The sequence below is a fragment of the Salvelinus fontinalis genome, chromosome 22, assembly GCF_029448725.1.
Source record: "Salvelinus fontinalis isolate EN_2023a chromosome 22, ASM2944872v1, whole genome shotgun sequence".
NCBI classification, from domain to species: Eukaryota; Metazoa; Chordata; class Actinopteri; order Salmoniformes; family Salmonidae; genus Salvelinus; species Salvelinus fontinalis.
This window is the reverse complement of record NC_074686.1, coordinates 11,998,037-12,010,088: the sequence shown is the minus strand read 5'-3', so window position 1 is coordinate 12,010,088 and position 12,052 is coordinate 11,998,037. Positions and strand designations below refer to the sequence as shown.

Genomic DNA, 12,052 nt, shown 5'->3' with positions numbered 1-12,052 from the left:
GATGAAACAAAAATAGAACTGTTTGGCCATAATGACCATCGTTATGTTTGGAGGAAAAAGGGGAAGGCTTGCAAGCCGAGGAACACCATCCCAACCATGAAGCACGGGGGTGGCAGCATCATGTTGTGGGGGTGCTTTGCTGCAGGAAGGACTGGTGTACTTCACAAAATAGATGGTAACATGAGGCAGGAAAATTATGTGGATATATTGAAGCAACATCTCAAAACATCAGTCAGGAAGTTAAAGCTTTGTGGCAAATGGGTCTTCCAAATGGACAATGACCCCAAGCATACTTCCAAAGTTGTGGCAAAATGGCTTAAGGACAACAAAGTCAAGGTATTGGAGTGGCCATCACAAAGCCCTGACCTCAACCCTATAGAAAATGTGTGGGCAGAACTGAAAAAGCGTGTGCGAGAAAGCAGGCCTACAAACCTGACTCAGTTACACCAGCTCTGTCAGGAGGAATGGGCCAAAATTCACCCAACTTATTGTGGGAAGCTTGTGGAAGGCTACCCGAAACATTTGACCCAAGTTAAACAGTTTAAAGGCAATGCTACCAAATACTAATTGAGTGTATGTAAACTTCTGACCCACTGGGAATGTGATAAAATAAATAAAAGCTGAAATAAATCACTCTCTCAACAATTTTTCTGACATTTCACATTCTTAAAATAAAGTGGTGATCCTAACTAGGATTAAATGTCAGAAATTATGAAAAACATTTAAAAGTATTTGGCTGAGGTGTATGTAAACTTATAATACATACACACCACCGTTCAAAAGTTTGGGGTCATTTAGAAATTTACTTGTAAATTTTTGTCCATTAAAATAACATCAAATTGATCAGAAATACAGTGTAGACATTGTTCATGTTGTAAATGACTATTGTAGCTAGAAACTGCAGATTTTTAATGGAATATCTACAAAGGCGTACAGAGGCCCATTATCAGCAACCATCACTCCTGTGTTCCAATGGCATGTCGTGTTAGCTAATCCAAGTTTATAACTTTAAAAGGCTAATTGATCATTATAAAACCCTTTTGCAAGTATGTTAGCACAGCTGAAAGCTGTTGTTTTGATTAAAGAAGCAATAAAACTAGCCTTCTTTAGACTAGATGAGTATCGGAGCATCAGCATTTGTGGGTTCGATTACAGGTTCAAAATGGCCAGAAACAAAACTCATCAGTCTATTCTTGTTCTGGGAAAGGAAGGCTATTCCATGCAAAATATTGCCAAGAAACTGAAGATCTCGTACAACACTGTGTACTACTGCCTTCACAGAACAGCACAAACTGTCTCTAACCAGAATAGAAATGGCAATGGGAGGCCCCGGTTTCACAACTGAGCAAGAGGACAAGTACATTAGTACATTAGTGTCTAGTTTGAGAAACAGACGCCTCACAAGTCCTCAACTGGCAGCTTCATTAAATAGTACCCGCAAAACACCAGTCTAAACCTCAACAGTGATGAGGCAACTCCAGGGTGCTGGCCTTCTAGGCAGGGTTGCAAAGAAAAAGCCATATCTCAGACTGGCCAATAAAAAGAAAAGATGGTCAAAAGAACACAGACACTGGATAGAAGAACTCTGCCTAGAAGTCCAGCATCCCGCCTCTTCACTGTTGATATTGGCTATATACCACACCTCCTTTGAGTTATTGCATAATTATAGCAGTCAAAACAAGTTAAATCGACATCCATTGCTGGAAAATTATCAGGGGGGTTTAAGAAAGGCAAATTATATTTTCTCTTGTGACACTTGTGACATATTCTTAAACTCGCAAGAATTTGTATGTTTTTGATGGAAACCCGAATTTAGCTTCTTAGCCTGTATCAAAACAAGTTACGTAGATATTCCATCTTAATTCGTTCGATAACGTTATGGGGAAAGGGGTTTATTGGATACATACACCACTTTTTTTGTGGTGTCTAGTTTTCAGGCCTTATGTACGGGTAATTGGGCTAGAAAATTTTATGTAGACCTGGCAACCCTGACTGCATTAGTAGTCTGCCTGATCGGCGTTGGATGCTGGTGATTTCTCTGTGAACATCTACATTAAAACATCAAAACGTCTTACGCGATGAGGTAATTTCATTCATCTGATAAAACCGCAATGTTGGATTATATTTATACAGTATCCAACTGTAAAATATGTGTAGACAGGTAGAATTTAAAGGGGTGGTTTAGAGGAGGTTGTATGAGCTAGCAACGTGTAGCGTGCTAACGTTAGCCCAGATAGCCTTTTTTTCTTCACAACTAGCCGTCTTTGTTAGCCAGGTGGCCTGTAGCATAGCTTTACTGATAACTAACTAGTTAGCTACCCATCTACAAAGCTATCCACCAACCATCTTGTTAATTTATGATTAGGTAGCAAACTAGATATGCATTGTTATGTCTTAGTAAAATGAATGAATGAACAGTCAGTAGCTAGCAAGGTTAGCCATGCTATGGAAGCACCTAGCTAGTTAGCTGCTGCTGCTGCTTCTTCAGCAAATTAGTTAATGCGGTAATTGCTATCACACAACTAACTAATGTATTGATAATGTAATCAATTTCAGAGGCGATAGGGGCAGGGGCCGGGGCGGCCGGTTCGGCTCACGTGGTGGACTGGTGCAAGGGTGAGTAGCTAGTTAGCCAGTTGCTAGAATAATAATATTGCCTTTCAATCTTCAAGCCAGATGTGCCTTGGCATTACTTTGAAGTGGTATACCACTTCAAATTGAGCATGCTTGTTTTTAGTTTTGTGTGATGCCATAATGGTTGATTTACTATGCATACAACTGTAAAGTTAACCCGTCCAACTTATGATTTAGGCCTATGATATTTGGGATTCATGAGGTAACTTCTCCAACTAAAATTCATAGAAGAATGTCAAATCAAATGTTATTGGTCGCATACCGCCAACAGTGCAGTAACATCCAACAAATTACACAACATATACACACATCTAAGTAGGAATTAATAATAAGTGACTAAGATGTCGTAGAATAGTATAGAATACAGTATATACATATGAGATGAGTAATGCAAGATATGTGAACTTTATTTAAGTGACTAGTGTTCCATTCCTTAAAGTGGCTAGTGATTTCTAGTCTAATCCTATAGCCAGCACCCTCTAATGTGCTAGTGATGGCTGTTTAACAGTCTGATGGCCTTGAGATAGAAGCTGTTTTTCAGTCTCTCGGCCCCAACTTTGATGCCCCTGTACTGACCTCACCTTCTGGATGATAGCGGGGTGAACAGGCAGTGGCTCAGGTGGTCGATGTCCTTGATGATCCTTTTGGCCTTCCTGTGACATCGGCTGCTGTAGGTATCCTGGAGGGCGGGTAGTTTGCCCCCGGTAATGCGTTGGGCAGACTGTACCACCCTCTGGAGAGCCTTGCGGTTGCGGGCGGTGCAGTTGCTTTACCAGGCGGTGATATAGCCCGACAGGATGCTTTCAGTTGTGCATCTGTAAAAGTTTGAGGGTTTTAGGTGACAAGACAAATTTCTTTGGCATCCTGAGGTTGAAGAGGCTCTGTTGTGCCTTCTTCACCATGCTGTCTGTGTGGATGGGCCATTTCAGTTTGTCAGTAATGTGTACGCCAAGGAACTGGAAGCTCTCCACCTTCTCCACTGCTGTCCCGTCGATATGGATAGGGGGGTGCACCCTCTCCTGTTTCCTGAAGTCCACGATCATCTCCTTTGTTTTGTTGACGTTGAGTGAGAGGTTGTTTTCCAGGCACCACACTCCCAGAGCCCTCACCACCTCTGTATCTGTATCTGAATGTCTGGTGCAATATAAGATGTATCAATGTTTATTGGTCCCTTGTTTCAGGTATCGGCCATTTGTCCCCCACATTCCCTTTGACTTCTATGTGGTGAGTATTTGCCACTTTATATCAAGCATCTTTCCCGAATACAGTGGGGAGAACAACTATTTGATACACTGCCGATTTTGCAGGTTTTCCTACTTACAAAGCATGTAAAGGTCTGTAATTTTTATCATAGGTACACTTCAACTGTGAGAGACGGAATCTAAAACAAAAATCCAGAAAATCACATTGTATGATTTTTAAATAATTCATTTGCATTTTATTGCATGACATAAGTATTTGATCACCTACCAACCAGTAAGAATTCCGGCTCTCACAGACCTGTTAGTTTTTCTTTAAGAAGCCCTCCTGTTCTCCACTCATTACCTGTATTAACTGCACCTGTTTGAACTCGTTACCTGTATAAAAGACACCTGTCCACACACTCAATCAAACAGACTCCAACCTCTCCACAATGGCCAAGACCAGAGAGCTGTGTAAGGACATCAGGGATAAAATTGTAGACCTGCACAAGGCTGGGATGGGCTACAGGACAATAGGCAAGCAGCCTGGTGAGAAGGCAACAACTGTTGGCGCAATTATTAGAAAATGGAAGAAGTTCAAGATGACGGTCAATCACCCTCGGTCTGGGGCTCCATGCAAGATCTCACCTCGTGGGGCATCAATGATCATGAGGAAGGTGAGGGATCAGCGCAGAACTACACGGCAGGACCTGGTGAATGACCTGAAGAGAGCTGGGACCACAGTCTCAAAGAAAACCATTAGTAACACACTACACCGTCATGGAATAAAATCCTGCAGCGCACGCAAGGTCCCCCTGCTCAAGCCAGCGCATGTCCAGGCCTGTCTGAAGTTTGCCAATGACCATCTGGATGATCCAGAGGAGGAATGGGAGAAGGTCATGTGGTCTGATGAGACAAAAATAGAGCTTTTTGGTCTAAACTCTACTCGCCGTGTTTGGAGGAAGAAGGATGAGTACAACCCCAAGAACACCATCCCAACCGTGAAGCATGGAGGCGGAAACATCCTTCTTTGGGGATGCTTTTCTGCAAAGGGGACAGGACGACTGCACCGTATTTAGGGGAGGATGGATGGGGCCATGTATCGCAAGATCTTGGCCAACAACCTCCTTCCCTCAGTAAGAGCATTGAAGATGGGTCGTGGCTGGGTCTTCCAGCATGACAACGACCCGAAACACACAGCCAGGGCAACTAAGGAGTGGCTCCGTAAGAAGCATCTCAAGGTCCTGGAGTGGCCTAGCCAGTCTCCAGACCTGAACCCAATAGAACATCTTTGGAGGGAGCTGAAAGTCCGTATTGCCAAGCGACAGCCCCGAAACCTGAAGGATCTGGAGAAGGTCTGTATGGAGGAGTGGGCCAAAATCCCTGCTACAATGTGTGCAAACCTGGTCAAGAACTACAGGAAACGCATGATCTCTGTAATTGCAAACAAAGGTTTCTGTACCAAATATTAAGTTCTGCTTTTCTGATGTATCAAATACTTATGTCATGCAATAAAATGCAAATTAATTATTTAAAAATCATACAATGTGATTTTCTGGAATTTTGTTTTAGATTCCGTCTCTCACAGTTGAAGTGTACCTATGATAAAAATTACAGACCTCTACATGCTTTGTAAGTAGGAAAACCAGCAAAATCGGCAGTGTATCAAATACTTGTTCTCCCCACTGTACATGAGCTCTTGCACCAATGATTATTTTGAAGAGAGCATATCAGTGGTGCAGCATTTACAGTGGGGCAAAAAAGTATTTAGTCAGCCACCAATTGTGCAAGTTCTCCCACTTAAAAAGATGAGAGAGGCCTGTCATTTTCATCATAGGTACACTTCAAGTATGACAGACAAAATGAGAAAAAATCCAGAGAATCACATTGTAGGATTTTGATTGAATTTGTTTGCAAATTATGGTGGAAAATAAGTATTTGGTCAATAACAAAAGTTTATCTCAATACTTTGTTATATACCCTTTGTTGGCAATGACAGAGGTCAAACGTTTTCTGTAAGTCTTCCCAAGGTTTTCACACACTGTTGCTGGTATTTTGGCCCATTCCTCCATGCAGATCTCCTCTAGAGCAGTGATGTTTTGGGGCTGTTGCTGGGCAACACGGACTTTCAACTCCCTCCAAAGATTTTCTATGGGGTTTGAGATCTGGAGACTGGCTAGGCCACTCCAGGACCCTGAAATGCTTCTTACGAAGGCCACTCCTTCGCTGCCCGGGCGGTGTGTTTAGGATCAATCATTGTCATGCTGAAAGACCCAGCCACGTTTCATCTTCAATGCCCTTGCTGATGGAGGTTTTCACTCAAAATCTCACGATACATGGCCCCATTCATTCTTTCCTTTACTTGGATCAATCGTCCTGGTCCCTTTGCAAAAAAACAGCCCCAAAGCATGATGTTTCCACCCCCATGCTTCACAGTAGGTATGGTGTTCTTTGGATGCAACTCAGCATTCTTTGTCCTCCAAACACGACGAGTTGAGTTTTTACCAAAAAGTTCTATTTTGGTTTCATCTGACCATATGACATTCTCCCAATCTTCTTCTGGATCATCCAAATGCTCTCTAGCAAACTTCAGACGGGCCTGGACATGTACTGGCTTAAGCAGGGAGACATGTCTGGCACTGCAGGATTTGAGTCCCTGGCGGCGTTGTGTGTTACTGATGGTAGGCTTTGTTACTTTGGTCCGAGCTCTCTGCAGGTCATTCACTAGGTCCCCCCGTGTGGTTCTGGGATTTTTGCTCACCGTTCTTGTGATCATTTTGAACCCACGGGGTGAGATCTTGCTTGGAGCCCCAGATCGAGGGAGATTATCAGTGGTCTTGTATGTCTTCCATTTCCTAATAATTGCTCCCACAGTTGATTTCTTCAAACCAAGCTGCTTACCTATTGCAGATTCAGTCTTCCCAGCCTGGTACAGGTCTACAATTTTGTTTCTGGTGTCCTTTGACAGCTCTTTGGTCCTTGCCATAGTGGAGTTTGGAGTGTGACTGTTTGAGGTTGTGGACAGGTGTCTTTTATACTGATAACAAGTTCAAACAGGTGCCATTAATACAGGTAACGAGTGGAGGACAGAGGAGCCTCTTAAAGAAGAAGTTACAGGTCTGTGAGAGCCAGAAATCTTGCTTGTTTGTAGGTGACCAAATACTTATTTTCCACCATTATTTGCAAATAAATTCATTAAAAATCCTACAATGTGATTTTCTGGATTTTTTTCCCTTCTCATTTTGTCTGTCATAGTTGAACTGTACCTATGATGAAAATTACAGGCCTCTCATCTTTTTAAGTGGGAGAACTTGCACAGTTGGTGGCTGACTAAATACTTTTTTGCCCCACTGTAGCTCACTTTCATTGAAATCAACAATTTCTTATTGTCTCATTTTCTTGAGTCAGACAGTACAGGCAGAATGTAATCGATGGAGATCAGCTCACCTACTCATACAGATTGTAATCGATGGAGATCAGCTCACCTACTCATACAGATTGTAATCGATGGAGATCAGCTCACCTACTCATACAGATTGTAATCGATGGAGATCAGCTTACCTACTCATACAGATTGTAATCGATGGAGATCAGCTCACCTACTCATACAGAATGGTCTAATGCGCTAGTCAAAACGACAGGGATCTTGTCAAAGTAATACAGTAGCGCAGATCGGGATGCCGAGTGGACAGTGCTAAGCTGGCTCTTTGGTTCCCCCAGTGTGAGATGGCCTTCCCCAGAGTGAAGGCAGCAGCAGATGAGACTGCCTTCAGCGAGTGTCTACTGAAGAGGAACCAGGACCTCAGCCCCACACCCGCAGAGCAGGTGGAGAACATGCACACAAACCTCTCTCTCTCTCAAACCTTCAACACACTACACTCTCACTCGGTCATCCTCACTCAAACCACACTTGCTGGATCATTTACCTTAAGCTATTGTATGCACACACCAGCATATTCCTTTAGGTTATGTGTTAAACAACACACTCCTATGCTATGCCACCATATAATTATTTCCATTTACATGCAAACTCTCTGCTCCCCCTTTCAGTCCTCTATCTTGTCCCTGGTCACCAAGATCAACAACGTCATCGACAACCTCATTGTCGCCCCCGGCAACTTTGAAGTGGTGAGTTCCAGACCTTAGTGGAGATTAACGGGCCGAAATGTATCTGTATCTTGGATAACATATTTAGCCATGTGCAATGGGAATTTCTTTCTCCACTCATTCCAGCAAATTGAAGAGGTACGTCAGGTGGGCTCATACAAGAAAGGCACCATGACAACGGGACACAATGTCGCTGACCTGGTGGTCATCCTCAAGATCTTGCCCACACGTGAGTTCTGTGTGTGTGCATACAAAAGCAAAGCCCATTTGATACATTATTTGATTGGTCTTCAAATGTCAACGATGTTGATTGCCGCACCGCATTTTGCAATATTGCTGGGTTATAATACATTTACATTTTAGTCATTTAGCAGAAGCTTTTATCCAGAGAAACTTTCAGGAGCAATTAGGGTTAAGTGCCTTGCTCAAGAGGACATGGACAGATTTTTTTTATTTTTTACCTTGTCGGCTTGGGGATTCGAACAAGCATCCTGGACTGTATTTCCCATAGCAGCCATTTTGAAATTGTCTTCATTGGTTGTACTGAACCCCCATAATGAAAGTTGTCTCTCTTGCAGTGGAGGCTGTCGCGGCTCTCGGCAACAAAGTGGTGGAGACCCTTCGCACACAAGACCCTGCTGAAGGTGACCGATATTACACAGTTGCGTTTGTTTTCCTGTAGCCACATTGCAACATCAGTCACTGAAGTTAGATGTAGCTTTCAATAGCATCAATTCTACTCCTATTTAGCTTTGTCGATAGGTCGTGCCATGTTGTTTTAGCGACAAATTCATTCAAAAGTGTAAATACAAGGATAATGTAGGCATGCTGGGTAATAGGATACAGGGTATTCTTGATCTTCAGTGGTTATGATGTAATGTTGACAACCGACTCCCTCTTTGTCCTAGTTCTCTCCATGCTGACGAATGAGACAGGTTTTGAGATCAGCTCTGCCGATGCAACAGTGAAAATCCTCATCACCACCGTTCCCCCCAACCTGCGCAAGCTGGACCCCGAACTGCACTGTATGTACATTCAGACGCGCACACACACACGCAGTACAACGTGATATAATGTAAACATGAGCTGCCCTCATAACTACACTCATAGATCTACATAAAAAAGTCAAAACACTCAGGTAGATGCACTGTGATTGGCACAAAGCTCTCTGTCGTGCATGCCATAAGCATTCATTGTAGGCTGGAGGCTTTTAATGTAGATGTATTATCTGTTTTCAGCTAGACAATGTGGTCATAATGGTGTCGGTGATGTGGTATTTTTCTCCCCAGTGGACATCAAGGTGCTGCAGAGTGCTCTGGCCGCCATCCGCCATGCCCGCTGGTTTGAGGAGAACGCCTCCCAATCTACGTAAGACACCTTTAAAAACCTTTTGGTCTTTTACCTCTCAACCCGTTTACCCTCCCAAACCGATATCTCCTCAGTATGTGTCTCAAATGATGTAATAGGTCCTCAGTCTCCTTTTTGTCTTGAACCTTTCACTTTTCACATCCTCAATATTTCTCACAAGTGAAGGAGGAATAAAGGGAGACTGTTTATCCTTAATGTTTCAGCCATAATGACCTTTTGTCTTGATAAAGACCGTCTCCCTTTATTATCCTGTGTATATTGTAAATGGCAATACAGCAAAGCGCTGACTAACTTAACTTCTTTTAAAGTGTTCAACTCCTGGGTATTGTTGTTATTTAGGGTGAAAGTGCTGATTCGCCTGCTGAAGGATCTGAGGGTGCGTTTCCCCGGGTTCGAACCTCTCACCCCCTGGATCCTGGATCTACTGGTGAGTCCATTGCACTGACCATAGTTCTACTGAATGTACAGGCTCTGCCACTACATCCCCCCCATTCTCACGACTCAACACTTAACACGTGATCGTAGTTAGCCCACTGCATTCATCACAGTTATGCTAATGTTCAGTTGGGTGGGGACACTACACCTACCATTAACACAACTACTGGTAAACCATTAGCATGTAATACTGGTGAGGCACGATAATGGAGGATTTAGCGATTTGTTGTGAATTACCACACACAGAGTAAGTCACCTGGCTAATATGTTATGTTTTGTGTGATTCTCTGTCTTCGCTATTGTATTGTCCCTAACTGAAAGCTTGTATCGTATCACTGCATGACTAAAGGAGAAATGAATAACGAATGAAGTGTTTCTGCTCAGGGTCATTCTGCCGTCATGAACAACCCCTCCAGGCAGCCCCTGTCACTCAATGTGGCTTACAGGTGAGTCTTCCCATTCCCCCAGTCAGTTGTTTTTCAACTGTGGGTGTCTGTTGACCGTCTCATTTCCAAAACATGACTTTGTGATACTTTACTGGCGGTGCCTTCATTTTTTTTGTTGATGTTGCTCTTTTCAGACGCTGCCTACAGATGTTGGCCGCCGGACTTTTCCTGCCAGGCTCAGTGGGCATCACTGACCCCTGTGAGAGTGGAAACTTCCGGGTGCACACCGTCATGACCCTCGAGCAGCAGGTAACATCTTCGCTTTAGCTGCCTTAATGGTACAGGGGTGGGGAACCTTGGTCCTGGTGACAGGGTTTGCTCCAGCCCAGCACTAATTCTTAGTTTCCATGATCATATGTGTTTGGTTAGGATTACTGTTAGGTGATTCACATAGGTATATCAATTGAAAGTGTGTGTCTGTTTTTTGTAGGACATGGTTTGTTTCACTGCTCAGACATTGGTCAGGGTCCTCTCTCATGGAGGGTACAGGAAGATTCTGGGCCTGGAGGGTGATGCCAGCTGTGAGTACCTCATATCTCTCTCTCTCTCACTCACACCCTTTTTTCTCAAAGTAAATATTAAACAAATCTACCTCACCCTCCCAGACCTGGCTTCGGAAATGTCCACATGGGACGGTGTGATCGTCACACCCTCTGAGAAGGCCTACGAGAAGCCGCCAGAGAGGAAGGAAGAGGAGGATGAGGCGCTAGAGGAAGGAGGGGATGTAGAGGATGAAAGCATGGAGACACAGGAGTGAGGAAGACAAGGGAAGTGATGCGCCACCAGTGAGCTGCCAGGTACTAGTAGCCAGTCAGAAAACCAGGCTCATTACCAGGCTGGCTAGCTAGCCGCCTAGCTTGTTGTTACATCTCCTACAGTAGCTTAGTTAGCACATTAATGCAACGTTCTATAAATTAGCCTAGTTGCTAGTAGCAAATCCCATTAATGTATTTATGAGTTAACAAAATCAACAACTTTTTTTGTTTATGGAAATAAATCATTGTCATGCCAAGTCATAGCAAAGTAAGCGATGTAGCTGCCACACATTAACAACTCACCAGCCAGAGACTAGCCGGCGATAGTAGTGCATGGAGCCATCTACTGTATCCGTGTTACAGGCGAGAATTCTGCGAAATCAGCTCCGCTTTACACAGAGTATAATACAAGAGGGTTTGCGAAGGACATTCTTTTGTCTTTGAGAACCACCCGAAGTTCGACTTCAATTCACTCTTTTACCCATACAATGTGTGAGGCTTAACAACTTTTTATTTTCCCCCTCTTGTTGCCATCTAGAGGATCCTGTGCCACATCTTTTTAAATGAATGTTTACCCCTGACCCTTTGAGACCGTTCACTCGCCCCTTTGTCCTTCAATGAAGTTCATGTCCACCAATGAATTGACTGCAACGACCTGGACCAAAGTTCTCCAACTGGACGGACAGACTCGCATAAACTGTTACTGGTCCTTCAACGCCCTCAACAAAAATGAAATTCACGGTCTTTCCAGAAAGGGACGGGTGTCGCTATCTATTTGTATTCCGTGTCTTTGTCTGGTTTTTACTTTGTAGCAATAATGATGACTAAATTAAACAGCTTTTTAAAAAGTTGAATGCCTCTTTATGTAAATATAGCAATGTATACCTTTTTTTGTATTTTGAAATGTATGGCTGGCTAGATAGAAAATGTAGGCCCCGTGCTTGTGAAAAGACATACTTAATTTAGATCTGGTCGTGTAATTACCTCCACAGATCATTTCCAGTCTAGGTACCCTACTTTTGACAAACCTTTTTTAGTGTTTAATTTATTGGATCCCAGTTAAACTTAAATGCTGTTTTGCAGTTCAGATTTTAGAGGTTACTGGTAAGAGGAGCATTTAATTCAA

The 12,052-nt window shown here is 43.3% G+C and overlaps 1 protein-coding gene across 2 annotated transcripts; it reads left to right on the top strand.

Annotated features, from left to right (window-relative positions):
* Positions 1 to 1,687: 1,687 nt before the first annotated feature.
* LOC129819821 (interleukin enhancer-binding factor 2 homolog) lies at positions 1,688 to 11,780 on the top strand. Of its 2 annotated transcripts, XM_055876437.1 has the most exons (15): positions 1,688 to 2,083; positions 2,557 to 2,616; positions 3,816 to 3,858; positions 7,536 to 7,640; positions 7,866 to 7,943; positions 8,049 to 8,151; positions 8,501 to 8,566; positions 8,831 to 8,947; positions 9,212 to 9,290; positions 9,630 to 9,717; positions 10,110 to 10,171; positions 10,306 to 10,420; positions 10,602 to 10,692; positions 10,777 to 10,968; positions 11,465 to 11,780. In XM_055876437.1, the coding sequence occupies exons 1-14, from the start codon at positions 2,079 to 2,081 to the stop codon at positions 10,926 to 10,928; spliced, it is 1,164 nt and encodes a 387-aa protein (XP_055732412.1). In that variant the 5' UTR covers positions 1,688 to 2,078; the 3' UTR covers positions 10,929 to 10,968; positions 11,465 to 11,780. The 2 variants fall into 2 exon arrangements, with proteins under 2 accessions (XP_055732412.1, XP_055732411.1); XM_055876436.1 differs by having other exon boundaries at positions 10,777 to 11,780.
* The last annotated feature ends 272 nt before the right edge of the window (positions 11,781 to 12,052 follow it).

Bases quoted from the DNA above. Each gene is read 5' to 3' on its own strand.
- LOC129819821 (XM_055876437.1), top strand. The intron at 3,859-7,535 runs GTGAGTATTTGC...TGGTTCCCCCAG, and splicing joins TTCCCTTTGACTTCTATGTG to TGTGAGATGGCCTTCCCCAG. The intron at 10,693-10,776 runs GTGAGTACCTCA...TCACCCTCCCAG, and splicing joins CCTGGAGGGTGATGCCAGCT to ACCTGGCTTCGGAAATGTCC.